General features: G+C 58.0%; 2 protein-coding genes across 6 annotated transcripts in view; one reads left to right on the forward strand and one right to left on the reverse strand.

Annotated features, from left to right (window-relative positions):
- The window catches only part of LOC117648081, a 29554-nt gene extending 14014 nt beyond the window's left edge, over nucleotides 1-15540 (reverse strand). For all 5 annotated transcript variants that reach the window (XM_034390281.1, XM_034390280.1, XM_034390278.1 and 2 more), the window contains exons 1-3: nucleotides 15485-15540; nucleotides 1571-1643; nucleotides 1112-1405 (exon numbers count right to left, since the gene is read on the reverse strand). In XM_034390281.1, the coding sequence (XP_034246172.1) occupies nucleotides 1112-1402 (291 nt within the window). In that variant the 5' untranslated portion in view covers nucleotides 1403-1405; nucleotides 1571-1643; nucleotides 15485-15540. The remainder of the gene's footprint in view (nucleotides 1-1111; nucleotides 1406-1570; nucleotides 1644-15484) is intronic.
- Nucleotides 2516-6335, forward strand: LOC117648428. The gene is made up of 6 exons (XM_034390932.1): nucleotides 2516-2554; nucleotides 2703-2868; nucleotides 3124-3245; nucleotides 4557-4751; nucleotides 5019-5183; nucleotides 6114-6335. Exons 1-6 carry the CDS (start codon nucleotides 2516-2518, stop codon nucleotides 6333-6335), a joined length of 909 nt encoding a protein of 302 aa, XP_034246823.1.
- Nucleotides 15541-27971: the final 12431 nt, after the last annotated feature.

Raw genomic sequence — 27971 nt, forward strand, 5'->3', positions numbered from 1 at the left:
GACGAATCAGTCAGCGCTCGCACAGTGGGCCAGAAAAAAATTGCCATGGTACTTCAGAATTTGGCAAGTACTTTGGGACACGACTGCGATTTTTTTTACTGGACGCTAACAACCTCAAAACCCGCCCAATTTCTTCCCCCGCCAGCCACCGCCTGTTCGGGGCGCCGGGGCGCGCGGTAAGCCCAAGCCTCACGCCCCGCCGGCCCCGCCCCGCCAGTGGGGCCTTATTGTGTAAATAATGTAACCTCTGCGTCGTCTGCTCGGGGGATTACCCAACTTGATCAATTAACCGCCACGCCTTGCGCCAAACGAGCTAAACGGCCTCAATAAAGAAAGCCTCAGCAAGGACCATCATGTCCCTCCCCGCGCCGTGACGAAGTCAATATTGATGCAAAAGGGGGGAGGGGGGCGAGCGGCGGGACAAAGCAGGGGAGAGGAGCAGAGCGAGGAAAAAGTGGCGCGGCCCGGAAGTTCCGAGCCGGCAGAGCAGGCGCTAAGCCGTTTTGATGGAGTGGAAGTTTTTCTTGACGGTCAAGGCAAGGCCGGCAAGGCCAGGCAAGGCCAGGCGGTCAGGGAGCAAAGCCTGGCCGGCCCGACAAAGGCTAACGCGTGTCTACACGTTTATTTTCTGGACGCGCCTTGGCGCGCTTCTGGCGGGTTAAGCGCGTCTTGATGGATTTCCGGGTGTTTCCTCGCTCGCTCGGCCCGGCTGGCCTTGCAGTGTTGCGACGTAGGAAGGACCCTCTAGGGTCGAAAGGGAAGCCAACCCCAGCTTGCCTAATGTCTGGTCTTTTCTCTTACCCGATAGGCAGGCTAGGTTAGGTTAGGCGATTTAATCATTTTACCGTGTCGAAGTTTCCCTGGACTTTTTCTCCTATGGGTTGCAGGAACACGCACCACAGTGGTCCAGAAGACCGGTGGAGGCGGTCAAAATCCCGGACGCGTTTTGAGCTGCAGAATCGCTAAATGGGACTCGAACTGATCGTGTGACCCCACCAATGGATTGCTCTCCGAACGAGGAATCCATTGGTGGGGTCACACGTTCGGTTCGAGTCCTGTCCAGCGACTCTGGAGCTCAAAACGCGTCTAGAGTCGACCGACTGCGACCCACCTGCTTGCCGGCGAAGGCCTCGTTGCAGCTGAAGTGCTCCCGGTTGAGCAGCGTGAAGGTGAAGTCCACGTAGACGCGCATGCCCTGGCACGCCGACTTCCACACCAGGTACACCCCCAGGACCTTGTCGGTCCTGGAGAAGGTGATGGCCCAGCGCTGGTAGCCGCATGTCAGCTCCTTGGACGTCACGTCGCGCTCCGGGTCCCTGGTCACGCTCCGCGTCACCACGAACGTGAAGACGTGCGAGTCGGCGCGGTCGTGCAGCTTCACGTAACGGTACAGCAGCGCCATGCTCTGTGGAGTAAGTGGTTAGGGGGGTGGTTTCGGATATAGAGGTTCCTGGTTCAAATACTGCCACCTTTTTTCTTATTTTTTTAATTTTTTTTTTTTAGAAGTGCCAACTTGGTGATCAGGAAAGGCAGGGGTGAAACATTTGAGGAAGCAAGAGGAAACAATTACCTTCTCATATTCAGTGAGACTCGATTCTGTCTAGGGTTGCCGACGTCGAAATACGTTGCACAGCCATCAGCGCCTGTAACAAACGAATAAAAAACAAGTTCACGAGGTGCGGAAAAACGAACGCAAGAGTCATAAATCGCGTTAAAAACTGTTTTCCTGTGCTCCGTTGGGGGCATCGAATTTTCCGAGAATTTCCAAGATTTTTTTTTAAAACAGTGTGCGTGCGGCCCGGCCCCAGTTTAAATCACATTCTCAAAATGTCACTGGCAGTGGCGGCACAGTGCGGTCGAGCGCGCAAAGCCCCTGGTTGCTCCGGCACTGTCTTTGTGAATTGCCTGCATTAAATTTCTGCGCGCACTGATGATGGGGGACTTGGCTGTCACTTGGGCTAAGCGTCCGCAAATGAAAATCCATTCAGAGCAGCTCAGCGCCAGCTAGACTCACTTCACAATCCGGCGGGACGACGACAGAGGCGGACGCTTTCGCCCACCCTCCTGTCCGTCTGTCCGTCGCACAGTGGACCAGAAGACCGGTGGAGGCGGCCAAAGCTCTAGACGCGTTTTGAGCCAGCGCGGGCACGACCATTGTAATGGCACTTCGATAGCGCAGTGGTTAGGATGCCGACATCGGGGTTCGGGACTGGATATCAACAATTGTCGCGGGTTCAAATACCCATGGGATCCAATTTTTACGATCAATTGTTTTTTGACCACTGTGCGTCTGTCTGGCCGTGGTGCCGCGATGGCCCTTCGAAAACCCTTTGGAAACCCTTCGGCGGCCCTTCGGCAGGCCGAGGGCCGAGCCGAGGGCCCACTTGTTGAGTAACAATCGGCGCGGCGGGTGGAAAGAAACGGCCAGGGCAACGGGAAGCACCCACCCACCCAGGCACTGCACAGCAAGGCACTGCACTGCTAGGGCGGCCAGCGCGGCAAAGACAGCGTCAACATGGTGGCCAAGACGAGCAGCCCCTCCGGATTTCGGAAGGTGAGTTGGTTACCGCCGAACCTCCGGGGCGGGGCGCGGCGGGGCGGGGCGGGGAGGGGCGGGGCAGGCACGGCGATCACCCTGTCCGTCCGTCCGTCCGTCCGTCCGCCAGGACGACGGCGCGGGCAGCTGCGCCTGCTGCCGCCAGGCCGTGCGCGCCGAGCGCGTGGAGGTCGTGTCGGAGAACGTGAAGGCCGCCAAGAAGAGGGACAAGAAGGCGCGCGTCAACCTGGACGACGAGAACGTCCTGATGGCCGTCAACGTGTTCCTGGACGTGGGCCGGCAGGTGCACCGCCGCACCAAGTACAAGAGAGGTACACAGTGGATTTGCCAGAAGACCGGTGGAGGCGGCCAGAGACGCGTTTTGAGCTCCAGAGTCGCTAAACAGGACTCCCGGACGTGTGACCCCACCAATGGATTCCTCGTTCGAAGAGCAGTCCATTGGTGGGGTCTCTCGTTCGGTTCAAGGCCTATTTAGCGACTCTGCAGCTCAAAACGCGTCTAGAAGCAACAGAACACCGCCATCGCAAAGAGCATTCTCCAGCGGTGCGGACGCACTCTGCCGGTAGCGATGGAGTACTTCGACACGGCCGTGGACCTGGACCCGGAGAGCCTCAAGCCGCTGCAGCCCAGAGCGGCCACCCTCGTCACGCTGGCTTACTTCGAGGAGGCGCTGGAGGAGATCGACAAGGTCGAAAGCAATTAGGGAATGCAAAAATTTCTAGTAAATAGAAAAAAAAAATCTCATTCAACGAACGTTAATGAAAGCAGATGATCCGTCGCGTTTCACAACTGCTGTGATAGCCGAGAGGTTAGAGACGTGGGATCGAGTTACCGCAGGCGGGCGTTCGAATACCAGCGTCACATACGTTTTTTCGACTTACTATCCTAAGGGTGGTGGTTCGAGGCCATCCGAGCGGAGCCGTGTGCAACAGACCCACATGCCGGAGGTTCGACTCCTAACAAATATTTCCATTTAATTTTACTGCCTCAGCCAGTGCGGTTGAAACCCGTGAACGTGAGCCCACTCCGTGCATGGGACGTGGTGGTCCAGGGAGTAGAGGCGTCGGTTCCCAATGCTAGGGTCGGCGGTTCGACTCCCCCAACTTCTTGCGAAATTTTGACCGGTTCGGTCGAGTCCTGTTGCGTCAAGAACCCACCTCACGCCGTTCCCCTCATCATGGGCCGTGGTGGCCGAGAGCGTAAAGTCGTGTCATCCCGGTGGCGGGGTCCGGGGATCGAAACTCGTCATTTCGTTACATTTTTCGACTGCCTTCCTCCCACTGCAACTCAAACCCGTCGTCCAACACGCTGCCAGACGTACAAGCGTGATAGCGTAGTGGTCAGAGTCACATTCACCTGGCCACTCCGCTGTGGGTGTCTAAAAAGCAATCCGCTTCGGCGGGTTGGCCTCGGCACTGGAGCGATGGAGTATTTGATCCATCAATCCAGACCATCCGGTGTGTGGTTGCGGGTGGTGCCTCCTTGACTCGTCGGGGAGGCGATGATAAGTCCTTTGAAGCTGGCCTAAAACGCTGTATGTTCGGTACGGGAGCGCCGGACAGTGGGGGTACCATGGGGTACACAACCAACCCTACGAAAACAAGAAGCTCCCACCAAACCTCTTCTCTGTCTGAGTCTCTCTCTGTCTCTCTGTCGTCTCACTCTACGTCCCGCCCCTCTAAGAGCTTCGTACTGGGTGCTCTCACCCAGCTGCCTGAGCTTTGGGGTCCTACTGGGTCCCCCGGCGAACGCTTAGAGTCGCTGACGGGATTAACCCCAGGTACCTGATAGCACCGGTTCCCATCCCGAACACCGAAGTAAAGCAGGAGGCCTCCCCATTAAGACTGGGGAGGGGGTGTAGAGTTCAAATTTTTTTCTTTTCCCTTTCAAATTTCTCAGTCAATACTCGTTCGGTTTCCTTATACGGGGTAGTATGCGGGCTCATTCCAAAGATAGTAATTAAAATTGGAGATTCTAACCCGCGTCTGTCGCGTTGCAGCTGGAGGCCGCGTACAAGGCCCAGGAGGGCGTGGAGGCCGAGGAGCCCCAGGACTGCCGGGTGCCGCTCGCCATCCGGCGGCTCAAAGTGGAGGCGCTGTGGCAGGGCGGCCGCTTCGAGCGCGCCGCCGTGCTGGCCGCGCAGGGGATGCGCGTGCGGAGGCAGCCGCCGTACTTTACTGACATGTACTACACGGTACCGGTAGCCGAGGGGTTAGCGCCATCACCTCTGAATCGCGTGTCGCGTGTTCAACTCCCGGTCGTCGATCGTATATTTTTGCCGTTTTTACCTCAAAAAATTCAAAACCGTAGTTCAGACGCGGTCTTGCCGGGCTCAAAATCCGGCGTAACGACCCGAGCAACGGGCTCGCTGCCACCGCGGTCGGCCCGACCGAGAGTCCTTCTACCAGTGCACCAGCCTCTTAGGCAGATTGGATGACGCCGCTGCTGCCTTTCGGTCCAGAGCCTGGCCACGCTGGACCAGTGCCTGGGCTCGTCGCTGGACAGCTGCCTGGAGGCCCTGTCCGAGAACAAGGACCTGCTGGAGCGTCTGAGGCCCGACCCGCCCGAGGACGACCTGGGCCCCGTGCGGGTCCGGCATTACGTCAAGCCCAAGACCAAGGAGCAGGTACACTGTCAAGACCGGCACCAGAAGCGTTTTGAGCGCCAGAGTCGCTAAAAGGGACTCGAACCGAACGTGTGACCCCACCAATGGATTCCTCGTTCGGAGAGCAATCCGTTGGTGGGGTCACACGTTCGGTTCGATCCTCATTTAGCGACTCTGGAGCTCAAAACGCGTCTAGAGTTTTGGCCGCCTCCCCCTGTCTTCTGGCCCACTGTGAGTGGCCGCAGGCATCAACAACTAAGTTCGGTTTCGATTCACCGCGCCGCACAGCCGCACAGCCTAGCCTCCCCGGGATAAGTCGGACCTTTGTCGGGACGGGCTGGCGTCATAGCTCCTGGAGCTCCCCGAGGACCCAAGGTCGCGGGGAGTAAAACGCCCACCCCCTTTCCAATTCCCCTGCAAGGCTCAGCTGTCTCTCTCGCGCGCGCTTAGAGAGCGAGAGAGAGAGAGAGAGAGAGAGAGAGAGAGAGAGAGAGAGAGAGAGAGCGAGAGAGAGCGAGAGAGAGCGAGAGAGAGAGAGAGAGAGAGAGAGAGAGAGCGAGAGAGAGAGAGAGAGAGAGAGAGAGAGAGAGAGCGAGAGAGAGAAGAGCGAGAGAGAGAGAGAGAGAGAGAGAGAGAGCAGAGAGAGAGAGAGAGAGAGAGAGAGAGAGAGAGAGAGAGAGAGAGAGAGAGAGAGAGAGAGAGAGAGAGAGAGAGATGCCTCGCGCTCGAGGTGCGGCTGGCCTCGCGGCTGGCTGCCGGTACCTAAGCCCCGTGGGAGGCGTGGGAGTGCGTCTCCCTGGCCGTACCCGAAATATACAGCGGAGACACCCTGCCGACAGCCCGGCCAAGGAGAGCCAATTTTACCTTTTTTACCCCGCTGTTCACAGTCAACCTTTTACTTCGGAACCGCCCTGAACGCTCAGGGGAAAAAAAGGCTGACGAATGTTGCAGCTGTGCAGGGACCAGCGCTACAAGGAGTTCACGCGGCAGCGGCGCGTGTACAAGGCGGGGCTGTTCCTGGGCGCGCTGGGCAGGGACATCGAGTACATCGACCACCTCGGCGAGCACGCCGCCATCACCAACAGGGCGAGCGACGCGTGGATCCGGAGGCACGTGGACGCCGTGGCCGGCGACATGACCAAGCGCATGGTGGGTGCAGCACAGACCGGTTGAACGCGTTTTGAGCGCCAGAGTCGCTAAATGGGCCTCGAACCGAACGTGTGACCCCACCTATGGATTCCTCGTTCGGAGAGCAATCCATTGGTAGGGTCACACGTTCGGTTCGAGTCTTGCTTAGCGACTCTGGAGCTCAAAACGCGTCTAGAGTTTTGGCCGCCTCCACCGGCTTCCACCTCCCCGTCGTCGCTCATCCGAGCAAGCATCCCGGCCGCTACACTCGCCAGATTCGGCACTGTTCCCAAACAAAGCGTGGCCGTGAAATAAAGTATTTACACCCCGCCGTGCGGCGGCGGCAGCGCGGCAGCGGGACCAACACACAAAAAAGTATAAATTGCCGCCGCCTCGTAGTTGAGAAATAATTCACGCCACTGCTGGCGAGAGCGCAACCTCGGCAGGGCCAGGGGGGTCGCTGGAATGCCGCCACACCGGAGGGGACACCTAGCGGGCCGTCCAAGCCACGCCGCTAACCGCGCCGTCGAAGCGAGCGCCAGCGGTGGCTCGGGGTGTAAGTGGGCATAGGGTGAGCAGGGCTGGAGAGGAGGAGCACTGCAAAAAAAGGCCTAGATACTCGAGAGGGAGTGCACAGTGTAGTGGCTCAATGGGAATGGAGGGGACGGCCAGGGCTGCATCCTCCACGCCGGCGGCGCCTTCCCCCACGACAACAAAAATGCCTCGGACGACGACGGACGTCCCTCGGGCTGTGGAATGCATGTCGAGCCGCTTTAACCCGCTCATTCCTGTGAGTGGGCATGGAGGGCCTGCTAAGGAGGGGTGGGGGAACAGGGGCGGACATGCGCGCGTGCCGAGTCGACGCTGCACAGTGGGCCAGAAATCCGGCGGAGGCGTCCAAAATCCCTAAATGAGACTCGAATCAAACGTGTGACCCCACCTACGGATTGCTCTCCGAACGAGAAATCCATTGGTGGGGTCACACGTTCGGTTCGAGTCCCGGCTAGCGACTCTGGAGCTCGAAACGGGTCTGGAGTTTTGGCCGCCCCCACCGGTCTTCTGGCCCACTGTGTTCCTCCGGCATGTCGGGGCATTGCGTTCCAGGACTACATGGAGGAGGAGTGCCCGCTGTACGCCATCCAGCACCGCGTCGAGGTCCGCGTCTCGCCCGAGCTGCGCGAGCGCCGCGACGCCGAGCTGGCCGCGCGCCGCGCCAAGGCGCTGGAGGACGCCACCAAGGCCATCCTGCGCATCATCACCATCCAGGAGCGGGGCGACCCGCGCCTCTTCGGTCAGGCCCTGGATGCCGCCAGGGACTTCTTCGAGAACACCACCACCCGCGTGCTGCCCACCAAGTAGGGCCGGCAGTTTGTTGAAACGCACAGTGGATTTGCAAGAAGACTTGTGGAGGCCGCCACAATCCCGGACGCGTTTTGAGCTGCAGAATCGCTAAATGGCACTCGAACCTAACGTGTGACCCCACCAATTGATTGCTCTCCGGACGAGGAATCCATTGGTGGGGTCACACGTTCGGTTCGAGTCCCGTTTAGCGACTCTGCAGCTCAAAACGCGCCTGGAGTTTTGGCCGCCTCCACCGGTGACGCGTGCTGGCTGACGGCGGCCTCCGGCCGGCAGGGGCGACTACCAGGCCATGCTGTACAACCTGATCGGCATCGCCTACATGAAGTGGGGCATGCTGTCGCTGACGGAGACGGAGCCCGAGGCGCGCGCCAGGCAGAAGCGCCAGCAGATCCACACCATCCTGCAGACGGGCGAGGGCAGGGACGTCATGATGATCGGCGCCGCCATGCCGTTCTTCGACTACGTGTCAGTGTCTCCACCCTTCCACAGTGGACTTGCCAGAAGACCGGTGGAGGCAACTCTCGACGCGTTTTGAGCTCCAGAGTCGCTAAAGGGGCCTCGAACCCACTGTGCTTGACAGTGCACTTGACAGTGTTGCTCGCGTTGCAGGGGCTCCGTTCGCAAGGCGGAGCGCCGACTCAAGAAGGCCCGGTCCAAGCTGGAGCGCTTGTGCATCACCTTCGAGCTGGCGCACTGCTGCAGCAAGCTGCACCGCTGGGAGCAGTCGCTCAACCACTCCAGGAAGGCCCTGGCCATGGCCAGAGAGGTGCGCACAGTGGGCCAGAAGACTGGTGGAGGCCGTCAATGTCCCGGACGCGTTTTGAGCTCCGAGAGCCCCATTTAGCGTCTCACACCGTGAAACCGCCGGACGATTTTGAACCTGGTCGCGCAGGTCGGCTACACTGTGTGGGCCGTGGTGGCCGCCGTGGAGCTGTGCAAGGCGGAGCTGCACCTCAACACGCGCATCGAGGCCAAGACCACCATCCGCGAGGCCATCGAGCTGGCGGACTCGCTGCAGGACGAGTACGTCCTGGAGATGCTGCACGGGGTGAGTGCACTAAAATGGACTCGAACCGAACGTGTGGCCCCACCAATGGACTGCTCTCCGAACGAGCAATCCATTGGTGGGGTCACACGTTCGGTTCGAGGACCATTTAGCGACTCTGGCGCTCGAAACGCGTCCGGGGTTGCGACCGCCTCCACCGTGTTTTGCTGCAGATCGCCGAGGCGCTGGAGAACCCCTCCATCCTGGGCGACGACGAGGAGGCCGAGTCGCCGCAGCAGCGCATCCTGCGCCTCATGCCGGACGACACACTGCGCAGCCGCTGCACCGAGCTGTTCGCGCGCATCAACGGGCTGCCGCCCGAGTACCGCATGTCGCTGCGCAGTCGCTGGCAGGAGGGCGAGGCCGCCGAGGTCAAGGCCCGGGCCTCGGGCTCGGCCACCTTCTTCGGCCAGGGCTCCTAGCCGTGCCAGTTACAATCTTGACAAAGTCGACAATTTTCACAATTTCGACAACGTCGACAATTTTCACAATTTCGACAACGTCGACAATTTTGACGATTTTGTCAATTTTTACCAAGTCGACAATGTTGACAAAGCCGACGCTGAGACCCCCTTTTAAGTGACATGACGACGCTGCCGGCAGCCCTCGCGGACCGCAGTCGAGCGCAATAAACCGATTGGACGCGACACTGGCCGCCTTTCGAGTGGCCAATGAGTCACGAGGGCACGGCAGCGCGGCCAGCGCGGCCTGAAGTGGTGACAAATGGTGGTGCCGCGGGGAATCCGCTCAGAGTGGCGCGGTCCTGTCCGGGAACCCTGTTCTGGGAACCCTGTCCGGCGACCGTGCTTAGCGAGGCGGGCAGGGGACGGGCAGGGACGGGCAGGGCTCAGCGCCCGGCCCAGTCAATCGGCAGACGTGAGGGATAAAGCCATAAGGACTGGCTAATTAGCGACGCTCCGTCTCTCTCGCACTCACAGAGGGAGGGCGCATTGTGCGCTCAGACGGCGTACCTGCCGCCCTCCCCGCGCGACATACGCCGCTCTTCCCACCTGTAATCATGCCGGCCGGGACGGAGCCGCGGACCGGACGGACCGGGATGACGGCTTTCAGAGGGCGCTCCAGATTAGCTGCCCCGGCTTGATAGGGACGCCTTTTTCGCCCTCCCAGCCCTTGGAGCTTGGCCCTTCCAGCCCCTGGAGCTTCAAGCCCTTCGAGCCCTTCAAGCTTCGAGCCCTTTGAGTCCCTCTAGCTTCGAACTGTTCGAGCTTTGTGCCCTTCGAGCTTTGGACCCGTCGAGCTTCGAGCCCTACGAGCTTCCAGCCCTACGAGCTTCGAGCCCTTGGAGCTTCCAGCCCTTGGAGGGCCGGCCGAGGCATGAAGGGCTTCACAATGGGGAGATTTACGGCAGCTGTTGCCCCGGGCTGCCGGGGCTGCCAGAGCGCTGGCCGGGCTGGCTGCCCCAGACAATCGTCTGTTTGTCTTTTTAAGCGTTTTTTGCCTCTCCTCCCGGCTGCCTTCGATTATCGCGGTGGCCCTTAAAAAGAGGGGCCCTGGAGGCGCCCTGGAGGGCCCCGGCCGGAGAGAAGGGTTCAGCGCCGCCACACTGCCAAAGCTCTTAATCAAACTCACTTTCAAAATTTGGTAGTTTTTTTTTGAAATGTCAGCTAGGGTTCATTGGCGCGTTGGAAACATCAAACGCGAACAGTCCATTCATGCCAGTACCGTCGTCGCCGGCTTCAAGGCACCCGGCGAGGGAGGGGCCGGTGGCAGTGTGCGTGGCAGTGTCGTGGTTTGCCCGCGTGAACGGCCGGTAAAGGGGCTCCTAGAGCTTCAGTCCCCCTCCCCTCCCCCTCCCCTCCCCCACCCCGCGCGCTCGAAGGGATCAGGACGGCTAGGGCCGGCCTAGGCCAGACCCAGCATGACCAAGAGTCCATAGGGGGGCTGCCCGGCCCGGCCCGGCCGGCCGCGTGGTGACGTTTGCCAAGTGGCGCCACCAAATGGGGCTTTGCTCCACTGTCGGGCTTTCCGTCACAAGACCGGTGGAGACATTCTGGACGCGTTATCAGCTCCACAGTCGCTAAATGGGACTCGAACCGAGCGTGTGACCCCACCAATGGGTTGCTCTCCGAACGAGCAATCCATCGGTGGGGTCGCACGGTTGGTTCAAGTCCTATTGAGCGACTCTGGAGCTCAAAACGCGTCTAGAGTTTTGGCCGGCGGCGCCGGTCTTCTGGTCCACTGTCCACTGTGCAGCGCCGCCCAGGAATAACACGGCAGGTAGGCAACCCGTGAGGCGTCGGCTCCCTGTGTGGCACGGCACGGCGCGGCGCGGCACGGCACTGCGTGGTGTGGTCCGGGAGGGTCGAGTGGGGCGGGGCGGCGGGGCGGGCGGGGTCAGCCTCTATCGATTTGCTTCATCTCCTTGCGCCGCGTGCGCCGCTTGCGCCTAGCCAGCCGCCCTTTATTCCAGCACACCTGCCACTGCGCCGCCCGCCTGGCGTGGCTCATTAGCTCAGCGGTCAGCGCGCCCGACACCGAGTCATCGGATCACGCGTTCGAAACCCACATCGGGAACTTTTTTTTTGCTCCCCCCTTTTTTTTTGTTTCAGTGAGAACATACTCTACATGTAGTGGACATCATTTCTAAAAGGGATATCCAGCCTTCATCAAATTTGCGGTCGCAATTTATTGTGAAAAATTGAACACGTTGCTAGCGACTGGCAGTGTAGCCACCTGCAGCGGGCTCTGACTTTCTCGCCACGCCGTGCCCACACCGTGTGCCTACACTGCGTACACCCACCACATCAACGGCGCCGCCCGCGGCAGAGTCGCGAACTACGCCCCGCAATTGTCGCGGCGTGCGGCTCAAAGGCGGAGTCTCGCTACACTGCACACCATTTCAAAAATAATATTCTCTTTTTCACTTTTTTGAAAAAAAAACGGAAAATGCGCGCGCGCGTTAAATCTGCGTGTCTGCAGTGTCTTATCTTTCTGCAAGTAAGGACGCCCGCGAGACTTCAAAGGGGCCTCTCGGTTGGGCTGAGCGGAAGAGAGAGAGAGAGAGAGAGAGAGAGAGAGAGAGAGAGAGAGAGAGAGAGAGAGAGAGAGAGAGAGAGAGAGAGAGGAACGATTCGCTGCGTCCCTCGAAATGACGGCAACCAGCGTCAGCGTCCCCTTTTATATGCTCGGACATCCCCCCCCCCCCTCTCTCCCTCTCTGGACCTCGTATCTTGGAAACAATACTGGGCGCCCTTCGCCAGGCTTCGCCAGGAGCGACGCCGTATCGGCCCTTTCATTTTCTCTTTGTTTGCACCCACTTGGAACCCTCGGTACACACACCTCTCTTCTCCCGCGTCCTTGGACCCCAATCATTTACACCCCTAACTTTCTCCCGGAATGTAAAACCAGAAAAAAAGTAAAAAAAAAAAGGGTCTGACTAATCTTTTATTTCCGAGACCTTTTCGGAGTTTGGCCAGGGTCGGCGGCAAAGTTCGCGGAGACTCGTCCGGTACGAAAAACCCGGTTAAAAATCAACACTGTCACCATGCAAAAATGACAGAAACGCCAAGGAAATAAGCAAACGAGCGAAACACGGCCAGAAGGGCGGTTTGACCGAAAAAAGGGAACCAAAATGCCGGAACTCGCAGCGCCATACATTTCAAACAAACGAAACTCCTGGCTTCCCTGGCAGTGTGGCGCGCGGGCAGCATGATAAGTGGCTCGCGGTAGCGCCAAAGCACGCTCACAGTGGGCCAGAAGACCGGTGGAGGCGACCAGAATCTAGGGCGCGTTTTGAGCTCCAGAGTCGCTAAATGGGACTCGAACCGAACGAGTTTCGGCCGCCTGCGCTTGCTGATTGTGCCCGAGCATTGATTGGTCCATCTCAGTCGTCGTGACTATGCCGCGTTCCAAACGACAAAGGATACCAGCCACTCGGGAAATGCGGATGGAGTTAGGAAGAGGGGTGGGGGATGTTGAAGGAAACGTCCACGAAGCGGCTCGTGGTCCCACCGGAGGGAGGGAGAGAGACAGAGAGAGGAAGGGGGAGGGAGAAATCACGCGAGTAGTTTGGCGGCTCTGTGTGGGGGGGATCGGGGAGGATCCAGCGCGTGTATGGCGAGGCCGATCCACCGAGATGCCTGGCCTCCACGCCGCGGCGAGAAAGCTCGGCGGCAACGGGGAACTTTACTGTCGCGGTAAGCCGGTGTTCTGGCAGGACAACGAAAACAACACCGACATACGTTACTTCAAATTTGAATATCGGAGGAAAACAAAACTTAAAACAATATGCGCAAAGTTTCAAAATTTTAACGTGAAAGCACCGGCAGTACAAAAAAAATAATACTCATAAAAAAGAAAAGAAAAAATGAAAAATAAAAAATTCTAGTGCGGAAAAAAATAGTGATCGATGAACGAAGCACTTGAAGCGGACGGCAATCGAGGCGCCCCTTCGAAATCGACATTAAAATTTGCAGGGAGAACACGAAGCGAAGTTGGTGCGGTCTCAGACAGACATCGCCGCCAGACGGCGAGCCGGTGAGGCGGCCGCGGCGGCAGCACACTGTAGGCGAGGCATTGGCGAAGCATTGGCAAGGCGCTGATCGCGTCTGATCCCGTCTCAGGCGGGCCGCCCGAGCTGGCAGGCTGCTGGCAGCCCCCTGGGCCGTGGGCTGGTCCTGGGCGGGCCAGGCCGGGCCAGGCCGACTGCTTCCGTCTCTCTCGCACTCGCGGGCCGCCTCGCCAGGGTCAGAGAGAGAGAGAGAGAGAGAGAGAGAGAGAGAAGAGAGAGAGAGAGAGAGAGAGAGAGAGAGAGAGAGAGAGAGAGAGACGGCTGGCAGCCAAAGCCTCTTCTCCGGGCCCACAATGGGCTCTGAGTTTGTCGGCTAACCTAACCTTCGCGGCGACGTGGCACTGGCTGCGCTGCGGTGGCTGTGGTACCGGCCAACTGTTGCTCGCCCTGGTCGTCTCGGCGCGACACTCACTGCATGAGCGCTGGCGGCAGGTGGCTCTCGAATGAAAAGGGCTGTCGGAGTGACCGGGTAGCAACCCCCATGTCGAGATATCGATCGTGGGGAGCGTCCTTGCAGTGCACCAATGGATTCCTCGTTCGAAGAGCAATCCATTGGTGGGGTCACACGTTCGGTTCGAATCCCATTCAGCGACTCTGGAGCTCAAAACGCGTCCAGGGTTTTTGGCCAGCCGCACCGGTCTTCTGGCCCACTGTGTGCCAGGCCGAGCTGGCTGCCCGAGATGTGCAAATTAGGTGAGGCGCTCAAACATGAAATTCGGCCAGGTCCCTTCGGCACCTCGGCCCGGAACCGAGCCCGGAGTCCGTCCCAGCAGAAACATCCGGCTTCCGTTGGGCCGAGCCGAGCCGAGCCGAGCCGAGCCGAGCCGAGCCGAGCCGAGCCGAGCCGAGCCGAGCCAGGCCCCACAGCGCCAGGCAAGCCGGGCAAGCCAGCGAATACATCACAGAGTCTCGCGGTCAGCATGAATGATGAGGTCAACGTGCCAGTCACCTCTTACCTCTCGTCACAGAAGTGGTGCATTTGACGACAACAGCGCACGGGGCCGTTTTTGCGAGTATCGCCCCACCGGCCCACCTTTCGGGCGGGGGATTGCGACAAAGCTCCGGGCTCAGCCCCGCAGTGGTGCCGTCAGAACCAAACGCCGAGATAAAAGTCAGGCAGCAAAACCAAAGCCTTTTCGTATTCTTTTATCTGGTCGCCACAATAAAACTTTTCATCATCCTTTGCGTCGCACTGGCGGCGCCACTGGTCCAGACGGACACACAGGCTGTGGCACAGTGGGCCAGAAGACCGGCGAGGCGCCCAAAACGCTAGACGCGTTTTGAGCACCAGAGTCGCTAAACCGAGAATGTGACCCCACCAATGGATTTCTCGTTCGGAGAGCAATCCATTGGTGGGGTCACACGTTCGCTTCGAGGCCCATTCATCTACTCTGGAGCTCAAAACGCGTCCGAGATTTTGACCACTTCTGGCCCACTTTGTGTGGCCAATGTTGGTCGTGCTGATGGCGCCACTGGTCGTATGCAGAAACAGTGTTTGATCCAACGACTTCTCGTGGCGTTGCCGAACTCGTCCTCTCTCTCTCTCTCCGCTAATCACGGCGGCGCCCCGAGCATCCGGCAGAGGGCTAATGCATCTCATCAAGGCGAGGAAGAGAGATGGAAGGATAAGAGAGGGACGGACGGAGGGAGGAGGGGACGCGGAGGACAGGGGGAAGGGGAAGGGGAGAGAGGGGTAGCGCGGAAGGTGGAGGTAAAGATGAGCGCGCGGATAGAGATTGAACAAAAACACGAGAGAAAGAACCTTTTTTTTTCTGGCAGTGTATGGGTGGTTCGGTCAGTAAACCACGAAGCATATGTCCCCCTTGGCGTGAGCCCTGCTGGGCATCCCTGCCGGGCATCTCTGCCGGGCATGCCCACCGTGAAATGGCCTGAATTATTGGGCAGACAATGTTCGGATGGTCCCGTGACCACACCCACCGCCAAGTCGGGGTCTCCGCAGTTCGGCGCGGCGCAGAGAGAGAGAGAGAGAGAGAGAGAGAGAGAGAGAGAGAGAGAGAGAGAGAGAGAGAGAGAGAGAGAGAGAGAGAGAGAGAGAGAGAGAGAGAAACAGTAAATGCGTCCATTATGAATCGGCTCGGTGGGTCCTACGGATCGGAGCGACAACGTCTTCGTTGCAAAACACTGCCGAAAAAAAACTCCGGCAGGCGTTCGTCGCCCTCAAAACAGGCCGAAGGGTGTGGTCATTTTTCCCTGGCGGGGCGGGGTGGGGCGGGGTGGGGTGGGGCGGGGACTCACCGCTTATTGCTGCCCGCCCTGCTTCCTTCCAGCCAATCAAATGGAACGGTAGTCTGCAAGAAAAAAATAAGACGTCGTTATTCGCTTGTAAAAAATGAAAAAAAAAGAAAGAATATTCAAGTGAGGTCGTTGTTAGCGGTAAGCACTGTGCCCCGCCTGCCTGCCAGCCAACCCTTCCAAAAACGGCTACTGCACCCAACACAGACGATTTTTAAACGGAGAAAATTTACCAGCGACCAGTAAATTTATTTGAAACAATTACGCAAATTCACTTGCTGTCTTGGACTTGGGATGTACACTGATAACAAAACCAGCAGCAGCCTGTGCCCCACACTGTAAAAATGTACGCCAGGCGAAGACGAATCCGTGCACCGCATCCGGAAGTATAAAATATAGCTCGGAAACGCGTTCCTTTTTTCGACTGTCGTTTATCCCCGACAGGACACCATTACTCGAAGCCAGCCGCCAGACAGATCCTCCAGTATTGACTGCCCGACTCGTCGCTCCGTCTCTCTCGCACTCGCGGACGTGCCGCGTTGGTGCGAGAGAGACAGATCAGGTGGCTCGTTTAATCGCGTCGCAATCAGGAGGCTGGAGTGGACCAGGCTCCGAAGCTCCAGCGCACCAGGCTCCAGGGGCCATCTCAGTCCAAGACCTCCACCAAATAAAAGACCCCGTTTCTGTCGCTGTCACTTGAACAGCCGACCGCACAGTGGGCCAGAAGGCCGGCGGAGGCGGTCCGAAATCCCCGGCGGGTTTTGAGCTCCAGAGTCGCTAAACAGGACTCGAACCGAACGTGTGACCCCACCAATGGACTCTTCGTTCGGAGAGCAATCCATTGGTGGGATCACACGTTCGGTTCGAGTCCTGTTTAGCGACTCTGGAGCTCAAAACGCGCGTTGCCTTCTGGTCTTGTGGCCGGGGCCGACAGCGCTGCGAGGGAAGAGGCGTCATCGCGTCTGAGGCAAGGAATTTCCCATCTCGTCCCGAATGAAAACCGAGGAGGCGAACCGGAAACGGAGAGATCGATGCACCGCGTGGCCGCGTACGAGGCGGGGCGCAGCAAACGCGCAGCGAGCGGAGCACTTCCAGACGGCTTGTTTTCCAAAACGGGGCAATAACTCGGGCCTTCCTACTTGCATTTCCCCCTTTTTGCAGTGAGAGGGCCTCCAGGGAGAGAGAGGGAGAGAGAGAGAGGGAGAGAGAGAGAGAAAGAGAGAAAGAGAAAGAAAAAGAGAGAGAGAGAGAGAGAGAGAGAGAGAGAGAGAGAGAGAGAGAGAGAGAGAGAGAGACGGTAAATGCGCTTTGTTTGCACACCGCCCTCATAACGCTCGTTTCACGGCCGGCCTGCCCCGCCAGCCTCGTGTTAGTTAAGGACTGGGACCGCAAGCACCGCAGCGTAGTGGATAGCGCGGCGCCACGCGGCCACCAAGGTACCGGGTTCGACTCCCGGCTGCGGGTCGCGTTTTTACGCAAACCCGTTTGTCCCTTGAGGAGCCCACTCCGAACCGAAGTCAAGCACTTTGTCGTGCAAAAGTTTTGCGCGGCCGCCATCCGGTCCTGGAGGCCGAGCCGTGGGGCTCCGAGAATGAGATCAAGCGGACGTAACTTGTTTGAGGTTTGCACAGACAGTATTCAAATTGGAAAGAGCGGGCCGGGCGAATCGGGCGAGGCACTAACAGGACCCCCACCCCTTCCTAGTGCAGGTCGCAGGGGGCTGATTGTTAAACAGGCGTTGGGACGATTGGGACGATTGGCACCGCCGCCCGGACCCCACGGTTGCATCAAATTGCGTCTCTCTGCCCCTCCCCCCTTCCGGCGACGAAGCGTCTCTACTCATTCATGCATCTGTCGCTCATCAATAATGGGGCCCGCAAATGTGACGCGACGCGTTTTGAGTCTTGGCGGGCCTCGGCCCACTGTGCCGCCTTGCCGCCTGCGGTGCCGCCCCGCGGCGTAGGGCCACCGTAAAGGGGCCAGGGCTCGGCGGGGCTCGATCCGGAGCCCTACTCGCAGTGGGGCGGCGAGAGAATCGGCAGCAGACGACGTGCCCCACTTCCCACGAGCGGCACGGAACCCACGGAACAGCGCGCACCCCGCCACGCCCCGCCCCACCCCGCCACGCCCTGCGGGGAGCTGGAAGACAGGGGGATCAAGGACCACACACACACACACGCGCACACACACACACACACATGCACCGACAGCGTGCGCACTACAGATGCAGTACAGCCCCTGCACAAACACTTGCCTTCCCGACCTTACATGCCCCCCCCCCACACCTACACGCGCGCGCACACACACACACACACACACACACAAACACACACACACACGGCCACGCTTTGCTGCACTCGGCGCCTCGCGTCTCCGCCTGCCTGGCGGCCGCAATGAAAATTGAGTGTGCGAGACGCAGGGTCGCGGGTTCAAACACCAGCTGCGCTCTGGGGTTTTGGGTTTTTGCCCCGGCGCCTCGGGACTGTAAATTTGGCGAGGGCGACGCCTTGGCCCGCCTCACCCCGCCACGACCCGACCCTTGCGTAAATTATGTAGCGAGCGGTGGCTGTACGTTAGCTTCGACAAGCCAGCCAGCAGCGAGCCCGGCGAGCCCGGCGGGCCACAGTGGGCCAGGAGAACGGCGCAGGCGGCCAAAACTCTAGACGCGTTTTGAGCTCCAGAGTCGCCAAGCAGGACACGAGCCGAACGCGTGACCCCACCGATGGATTGCTCTCCAGACGAGGAATCCATCGGTAGGGTCACACGTTCGGTTCGATTCCTGTTTAGTTTTTTTTCTTTTGGTTTTGGTTGGGTTTTGGACGCTAGATAACGCACTGCCTCGCTGACCCCCTCAGACCCCACAACGTTTCTCACTCCTCCTTCGCGAAGTTTGACTCCGGTTTTGTTTGTTTTCCAGGAGGATTTGGGCGGTAAGCCGGGACCGGCGCAGGTAGGGAGGGGGATGGGGCGGGAGAAGCGAGGCAAGGGGGAAAAAGAGAGAAGAAGGGAATCAAAATGCAGTGCGGCCTCCGAAAGCTTTAAGAAGTTGTTGAGTCAGGTCAATGCTGCAGAATCGGCAATGCGACCGACATTTCGATCCCCACCCCCCACCAACGGGTTGGGAAAAAGAGCATCGTACGGCACGACCACCTCACTGTTAAATCGATGTTGACCATACCAGCCAACATTTTATTTTTTTGAAAATTCAATGTCAAATTTATGTTGACCATACCAGTACATATACAAGCATTTTTTTTTTCGAAAAATCAATGTCAAGTCAAATCATTTTTTTTTTTCAAAAAATCAATGTCAAATCAAATCCTTTTTTTTTTTTTTTCGAAAAATCAATGTCAAATGAATGTTGATCCTACCAGTACACGAGTAATTTCCTTTTCGAAAAGTGCGCTTGATTACCAGTGGACACCGTACGGGCAGCGCGTCCCAGACGCAGACGGTCAAACGCCCGGCCACTGGCTGCTCGGAAAGCAAAACTGCTGCGTCGGCCGCACACCGGATTACCACCAATTACTTTGGCGGGAAAAGTTGCCCTCCTCAAAGTGCGGACTGAGCAATTCCTCATCCTCCAACGGCGGCCCGCCCGCCTTGCAGCCACATCCCTGCGGGAGGAGAGGGAGGACGAGGAGGAGGAGGAGGAGGAGGAGGAGGAGGAGGAGGAGGACGAGGAAGAGGAGGACGAGAAGAAGAAGAAGAAGAAGAAGAGGAAGAAGGAGAAGAAGGAGAAGAAGAAGAAAAAGAAGAAGAAGAAGAAGAAGAAGAAGAAGAAGAAGAAGAAGAAGAAGAAGAAGAAGAAGAAGAAGAAGAAGAAGAAGAAGAAGAAGAAGAAGAAGAAGAAGAAGAAGAAGAAGAAGAAGAAGCCATTATTGCACTAGTCCGTCATCATTTCCCGCCAGATGGCGCGCCGGTCGCCTTGACGAATCCATCCGGGCAGGGCCCGCCGACGGCGACGTGCCGCGCCTATTTTTCATCCCGCCATCCCAGCCGCGTCGCCCCGCGTGCCGTGTTTGACCCGAGGGGGTAAACACTCCGTTGAAGCTTGTACAGACTACTCCCTATTACGGGGTATTACACTTGTATTACGCATGTATTACGCCTCGATTTCATTAAAAATGCCATTATTTGATACTTATGGTCCCAAAATGTATTACTATTACGCGTATTACGGCGTAATACCCGACTTTTGTGTACAGGGTATTACGCAAGTGTTTACCCCCTCGGTCCCGCAACACGCCGGTGCATCGCGGGACAGCCTACCCCGCGCATCGCAGGCGCTTCCCGGGAAAGGGAGACGCGGTAACAAATGAGGAAGAGGGAAAGAGGGGGAAAAAGGAGGGTGTGCAGACAGCGGGCCGGACGCGCACGCGCCATCATTCAATTATTCGGACATGAAACGAATGGCCTGCCCGTGCGAGTCCGCGGGCCGATGTATGGCGGCATATGAGGGCGGAGTGAAAAAGTGGAGCGCGGAAACATGAGGCTTTTGTGGGAATCAAGAGGTGGAAAGACGTGCGAAATCGTTGAAAACAAAAACAAAACGACAATACGACACGGTTTCTGAAGTACAGTCTGTGTAGCCGAAGCCTTAAATTTCTCCCGGGACGACTTTTCTTTCATACCTGCGGCGTTTTTACTATTTCACTGTTTCAATTTATATCGCGTTTTCTTCTTTTAATTTCGCTTTTATGAAGGCTAAAAGCCCGCTCAGTGGAAAGGAAGCGCCGCGCCTCTGAACCGAAACCATCATGCGCTCCATTCCGACATTCTAGCAAAATCTGCGTGCGGTCTAAAAAAGAATGAAACATACGCAAAACAAAAACGCAATAATAATGAAAAGTGTAGCAAAACAAATGAAAAAGGGGGACAAAGCGTGGGAGGCCCGGCGAGTACAAAGAGAAACTGCTTCAGTCGGCTTCAGCACACGAGTGGCAACGCAGGCAGTGCCGGGCAGTGCCGGGCACGTCAAACGACCGGATTAAAAATTCAGGAAGGCCGTTTCCTTGCAGTGCGCCTTCGCGGCCTTCGCCCGCCGGAAACGCTCCGTGGAACGCTCCGTGGAACGCTCCGTGGAACGCTCCGTGGAACGCTACGTGCGCGGCGTGCTCCACAACAGGATGCAGGGGATGAAAGAATGCCGCCGGACCCTTTTTAAAACGCCACCTGTGCATCTTCCTGCCCGCCCTGCGTCCGCACAGTGGGCCAGAAGACCGGTGCAGGCGACAAATTATAAGTTCGGCGCTAGGTGAGCGGCATTCGTAGCGCCACGGTAGCGCAGTGGTTAGAGTGCTGGGTTCGTATCTGGCAGGTCTCGGGTTCGAGTGCAACTTTTTCGGCAACCGACTTCTTGAGGAGGTTTATCCAGGGACGATTGAGTACCAGCGCTGGCAGGGCGCGCACTATGGCTTCCCGGTAGCTCAATGGGTAAGAGCTTGATGTGGGAAGCGGCAAGTCCCGGGTTCGGGACCGGCAGTATACACAATTTTTTCGGCGACCAATTGCTTGGGGAGGTATATCCAGAGATGATTGGGTACCAGCGCAGGCAGGGCGGGTGCTATGGCGTTCCGGTGGCTCAGTGGTTAAGAGCACGGTGTGGTAAGCGGCAGGTCCCGGGTTCGAGTCCGCTCAAAGTACCATTTTTTTCGGGGCCAGATTACATCGCCGCTGACAAGCTGGTTCGGTGGCTGAGCGGTCAGAGTAGAGGAGTTGACTAGACTCGGCACTCGGGGTCGCGGGTTCAAATACCCAATGTGACCCCTCTGAGGTAAGGCCTCTGAATCTGGACTCTCACTGTACCACAGAAACCGCGCGCACTTCGGGTGGGCCAGCCTAATACGAACCCACTAATCTGTCGAATTGCGCGGCAGGGAGCGTCGGATGAAGGCCCGGTTCCAAGAACACCGAAGCTGATCGGCGGGTCTCTTGAGACTTTCGTATTGCCACTTTTTGCCGCCGATTTTTTCCATGAAACGCACTGCGGGAATGGCGCATCATTGCCCAGCGGCACTAGTTTAGTGCGCAAGCTACCAGGTGCGAACTGGTCTCAAGCAACCACTCTGAGGGGAGCGAATTCCCGAACCACGACCAGGTTTCTCTGAGCGGTCCCACTCACAGTGCACGGTTATGTCCCAGCCAACAACAGGGCCGCTGGTAAACAAGGCCCGCAATGTGGCCAGCAAACATCGCCCTGTCTCTCTCGCACTCGAGGCGCCCTGTGGCCACAATGGCCAGCGTATTCCACACTATCCATCACGGCCATCATCAGCCTTACTGCATGTAAGCCGAGCCAGCGCCGCGACACAGTGGGCCAGACGACCGGTGCAGGCGGCAAAAATCCCGGACGCGTTTTGAGCGCCAGAGTCGCTAAATGGGGCTCGAACCGAACGTGACCCCACCAATGGATTCGTCGTTCGCAGAGCAGTCCATTGGTGGGGTCACACGTTCGGTTCGAGTCCTGCATAGCGATTGTGGAGATTGTGGATCTGCGGGATTTGGGCCGCCTCCACCGGTCTTCTGGTCCACTGTGTCGCCGCCCAGGTGGCGGAGGACTAAACACCTGAGAGCGAAAGGGGAACCTGATGACAATTGTGCCGGGGCAGCCAGGGCAGCCAGGGGCCGGGGCCACGCGAGCAGTGACGCACGTCAAAGTTTTGTGTTTGCGCTCCGGAATTAGGGAGTGTGTTGGAGTTGTGTGGAGGAAGAGGGGGGAGGGGGGTCCCGGATATGGTGTGGCGTCGCTCCGCACGCTCCCCACTTCGCCATTCCTCGCGAGCAACGCACCGAAACCCCCGATAAAATGCCCCGACACACTGTCAAAAGAGGGGGGTGGGGGTGCTCGGTGAAGCGAAAGCACGGAGGCCTGTAGTTCCAGGCGAGTCAAGCATGTTTTGATGTGTGGGCGGCGGCTGTGGCGGCGGCGGCGGCGGGAAGGCAGAGTGGATTTACTTGGAACAGCTCGAGCGTGGCGCGACGTGCGATACGCGCCCGTCTGTGAGCGTGTGTGCGTGTGCGTGTGTGTGTGTGCGTGTGTGAGCGTGTGTGCGTGTGTGTGTGTGTGTGTGAGCAAGCAGCGCGCCAATCAAAGCCCCACCCACGACACGTGCATCGAGACTTGACTTGCTAATGCCGGACTCCGCCACTACACTGCCTCGGCAGTATTAGTGGGGTATCGCGCACCGCCCGGCACCGCCGGCCTGCGGGCCTGCGCCACTTGTGGAGCTGAGGGACGGTGTGGGCGATTGAACAGTGGGCCAGAAGACCGGTGGAGGCGGCCGAAATCCCGGACGCGTTTTGTGCTTCAGAGTCGCTAAATGGGACTCGAACCCAAGGTTTGACCCCACCAATGGACTGCTCTCCGAACGGAGAATCCATTGGCGGGGTCACACGTTCTGTTCAGGTCCCATTTAGCGACTCTGGAGCTCAAAACGGGTCTAGAGTTCTGGCCGCCTCAACCGATCTTCTGGCCCACTGTGACACGCGCGTGCACTGTAGAGCGGCTTCAGTTTCGGTCCCACTCGGAAACAAAATATGTGCTTCCCCGTTTGCAATACCCAGACATTCGTCTCTGACATTCTCGCCATTTTTCGCAATGAAATTCCACGCGAAGAGGAACGCCACCGACGCCGAAACCGAGAAAAGAAAAAGAGACTGTAGTCGGAAATTCGATGTGTGCACACGCAGAAAAATAACTTAGCTGACCTGCTAATGTACCTTAGCAAGAGAGACTTAGCACAAGAAGCTAATATCCTTAGCTACATTGTGCAGACTTAGCAGCGGAAGCTAACACAACTTAGCAAGACTTGACAAAAATCTTAGCAAAGAGGTTTAGCGGTGGTGCTAATAAATTAGCTGCTGGCGCTAAGCTCCTGTTAACTGATCATTCGACCCCAGCGTAGGATATGAGTCCTCCCTAACTTCTCTCCGGAGAAGGAACGGCAGTAGCCGAAGGGGAAAGGTAACAAGTTGGCAAGTAAAAGTCTCAGGTTCGAATACCGAAAATTTTCTGACTTAGTTTTGATTGCTAAGGCCTTAGCTACCTAGCTAATATGTGCCAGCTAAGAATATTAGCAACTGGTGCTAAGGTATTAGCTGTCCATATACAGCTAAGATTATTAGCAAGGGCAGTTAAGAATTAGCAGCCATCGCTAAGCATTTCTCTGCGTGCACAATGCTTGGCATGCGTGACTGTACGGTCTCGCGGGTGTTTGGCCCCCTCCACCCAGCCCTTCTCCCTGTCGTCCACGTCAGGACACGTTGCATATTGCTTAACATATTGGAATTCCATTTCGGATGCCCGCAGCGCGGCGCAGCGCAGCGCCGTCAGTGCACGAGGACGCAAGATCAGCCAGGCAGCCAGCCAGGCAGGCAGGCAGCGCGCAGAAACGCCCAAATGGAGTGGAGAGGTGAAATCGTGTCGGGATTATCTGCCCTCCTGCCGGTCCGCTTGGCTGCACTCGGACGGGGCTACACTGCTAGGAAAAACGCGAAGGCAGAAAGGGGGATTCTCGTGGCGACGGAGACCCTGCGTGAAAGGAAACCGCCTCGACAATAACGTCGCATCTGTGTGTGCGTGTGTGTGTGTGAGAGAGAGAGAGAGAGAGAGAGAGAGAGAGAGAGAGAGAGAGAGAGAGAGAGAGAGAGAGAGAGAGAGAGAGAGAGAGAGAGAGAGAGAGAGAGAGAGAAAAGGGGCGGTGGTACGTTACGAGTTGCTTTCCCAGGTAAGCCGGGAAGAACATAACACACGACCTCCGACTCGCCCTGTCGCTGCTCTCTGCCGCTCCTTGATACGAAAAGTGTGTCGAAGGGGGAAAGTGACCTCGCCCCGGGCCGACCCGGGCCGACCCCCACAGTCATCACGGCCTCGCCGGCCTCGCCGGCCTTGTCACACAGTTGACAGAGTGGGACAATCCGTTACACGTGTGTGCGGTCTCACGGGGAAGGCCCCGCGCCACACACACACACACACATATACACACACACCTACACCTACACACACACACACACACACACAGAGCTGCCCCTTGCCCGAGCGCTGCCCGGCTACATCCATTTGGCGCGGCAAAGTTGTGCTGGCCTATAGTGGACTGGCCCAGGCCGCCGCGGGCTGGCCGCGGGGCCCACGGCCCATGGCCTAGAGCGGTCCAGCAGCCCCGCAATAAGCGTTGCAAAAGCCCTAAGCAAAACAAATTAGAAAAAAAAAACGGGCATATTTTATTGTTGGTTGCAAGTTTAGCCGATATTGGCGCCGAGGAGCGATCGTAAATTTTTCGGGATCTTTCCCCCTCCCTTCCTTTAATTTTCACAACGGCTTATTTCACAGTGGCGAAAACGAAAACGAAAACGCCCCCCATCGCCAACTTGGTTCCTTCTTCCTTTCGGCGGAAAAGAGACGCGCGATTCGACAGGGCGGTGCACTCGTTAGAGCTTTTTGTTGTGGAAGGCGGAGGGAAGAAGGTTGGGGGGGACACTAACAGTGGAGTGTTTGGCCGGCCGGGGTGTGGGTGGGTGGCCGTGCCCCGCGGTGCCCCCGGCGGGGCCTGCAGTCTGTTGCCCCGGCCAGCCGGCCAGCCCGAGCAGCCAGCCGCCGGAAGACAATCGATAAGGTGTGTGCCCTCTCTGTCCGCGGTGCGCGCCCTTTGACCCACACCCCACAAATTTTAAAAAAAAGAGAAAAGGGACGTACGAGGGGCGGACGACGCCGCCAGAAATGAGGGTTCCCTCGCGGCCAGTAAGAGGCAGAATAAATTCCGGGACTCGACACGGAAGAATCACAGCCAAAGACCAATGGCGTGCCGGAGGGGGACAATCGGCAGGGGGTGTCTGACTGTCCGTCCGTCAGTCTGCCTGTCTGTCTTTCCGTCTGTCTGTCTGTCTGTCTGTCTGTCTGTCTCCCCGTCCGTCCGCCTGAGTGGCTGGTCCCCGACTCCTGCAGGTCGCCCCGTTTGGCTGCGTTATCTGGCACTGCAGCCGACTGGGGCCGCCGAGTTCAAAGGTGCCGCCAGCAGCGCTCTCGCCCTGTCTCACTCCCTCCGCCAGTGTGGTCGCACAGTCTGGCTTAATGCGCTCTCTCCGTAACGAGGTACCGCCGAAAGGTTTCCGCTCGGCTCCGACAAAACGCCACCCGTACCAATGCTTCCTCCGGACGAATTTCGTCCGATTATTTTTCAGCACAATTCTAGTAAAATAAATTTTGGAGCGACCAGCCTCACCAAATGAGATTTTTCTGAGTGGGCCTTGTAAAAAGCAGTTTTCAGATGGGTTCAAGATACAAAATTTTTTGACTGCCCTTTATAAAAAGTATAGTTATAGTGGGGTTATTTCGGGTATGGGTGTCGACTGTCGGCGGGGGGTCAACAACCAGACAGACAGACAGACAGACAGACAGACAGACAGACAGACAGGCAGACAGACACACTGAGAATGAAAGAGTCATGATCATGACTAAAATTTTGGGTGAGGAATTCTTTATTCCCCAAATTTGGGTGAGGAAATTTTCCTCGCCCAAATTTGGGTGAGGAAAGTTTCCTCGCCCAAATTTGGGTCATAATACTATGGAGCTATATAGGGAGCTGATACACCCTTTCTCACCCAAAATTGGGCGAGGAAGCTTTCCTCGCCCAAATTGGGCGAGGAAACATTCCTCGCCCAAATTTGGGTGAGAAAGTAAACCTCGCCCAAAATTGGGTATTGATCATGACTTTTTCATTCTCAGTGCAGACAGACAGACAGACAGACAGACAGACAAACAGACAGACAGACAGACAGAAGATACCTCCCACTACAGGGCGGCACGCAAAGACAAGGCAAGCGCTTATCTCTGAATCTGCCCCTTCGTCCGGTGCGATGGGCCCCAGGTACTCCCCCCCCCTTTTTGGCGATCCCCTACCACACGCCATGCCTCTCCCTTCATGAGGATCACATGACAACTGATGCGAGGAACGTGAGGCGAGGCGGCCATAAGCCCCGCAGTCCACCGCAAACAAGCCGCCCTGCTGTCGGCGCTGTCGCCGCAGGGCCCTTTGTGCGAACGGTGCAGTTTCCAGTGGTATTCTTTTGTCCGCGGGGACTGTAGGTATCCAGGTCCGGTGTCCTTTTGTCTCTCGCTCGTTTGGGCCGCAAGGCTGGCCGTTCACCGGGGAAGTGAAAAGTGCGGGGAGAATCGTACAGTGGGCCGGAAGACCCCGGAAGCTGGACTCGAACCGACCGTGTGGCCCCACCAATGGATTCCTCGTTCGGGGAGGAATCCATTAGTGGGGTCACACGTTCGGTTCGGGTCCGACTTGGTGACTCTGGAGCTCAAAACGCAACTGCGGTTTTGTCCGCCTCCACCGGTCTTCAAGCCCACTGTGCCGTCGGCTCCAGGTTGGCGGGCATGCCTTGGCTAGCCTGCGGTGCCCCGCCCATTAGCTGGGAGTCACGCTCCTGCAGCTTACAACAATGGCCACCATTCCTGGAAACTTTGCAACAATAGGACTGCAAATGATGCTCCGCGGCGGCGGCAGGCGGCGGGCGGCCGCGAGGGGAGGGGGTAGTTTGGAAGGGGAGGGGGGAAGTTCCCCAGGAGTCGTGCTCCGGTTGGCTCCGGTTTGCCGGCTGCGCGGATCAGGACCCCGAATGCGCTGCACGTCAATGTCGCCAAGTGTCGGTAAAGACCTCGGCCTCCGCGCCGCCCCGCGACCTCCACTGCACCCCCCCCCCCCCCCCCCACTCCCCGCTTTGCCACTCCGCCCCGCTCCTTTTGTAGACGCACTTCTTGTTCCCCCGAGGCGGAGTGAAGTACGCTGTAATCTTTGGAGAGCCTTCAAGTCGCGGGGCTTATCAATTATTTTGGGGCCGACACCGTGTTGTGCAGCGTGCACCATGAGAAATTCAGCAGCGCGCCGCACCGTCTCGCACCTGTCCCGAGGCGTGCTCTTCACCCTCACCGAGCTGTCCGTCTCACAGTGGATTTGCCGGAAGGCCGGCGCCGGCGGCCAAAACTTGAGACGCGTTTCGAGCTCCAGAGTCGCTAAACGGGACCCGAACGGTACTTGTGACCCCACCAATGGATTCCTCGTTCGGAGAGCAATCCATTGGTGGGGTCACACGTTCGGTTCGAGTGCCATTTAGCGACTCTGGAGCTCAATACGCGTCCGGGGTTTCGACCGCCTCCACCGGTCTTCTGGCCCACTGTGCTGCTGCGCTCCTCTTGGAAGGCGAGCGAAGCACGAAGGGGTGAGAATGAAGACGCCAGGGCGAAACGAGAACGGGCGGAGAAGACCGGGGGTCTCGTGAAGCCGGGCGTCCTTTTTTTAGTGACAGTAAACCAGCTGCCCTCTGGTGGCAGCGCTAATCCGCCGTCAGCGCGGCTTGCAAGTTGTTAAATCACCGCGCCATGAGCCGGCAGCCAGCCCACGGACAGGCTGCATCCGAAGGGCCTTCCTCGGGAGGAGAGAGAGAGAGAGAGAGAGAGAGAGAGAGAGAGAGAGAGAGAGAGAGA

The sequence above is a fragment of the Thrips palmi genome, unplaced genomic scaffold, assembly GCF_012932325.1.
Source record: "Thrips palmi isolate BJ-2018 unplaced genomic scaffold, TpBJ-2018v1 HiC_scaffold_3, whole genome shotgun sequence".
Taxonomy (NCBI): Eukaryota; Metazoa; Arthropoda; class Insecta; order Thysanoptera; family Thripidae; genus Thrips; species Thrips palmi.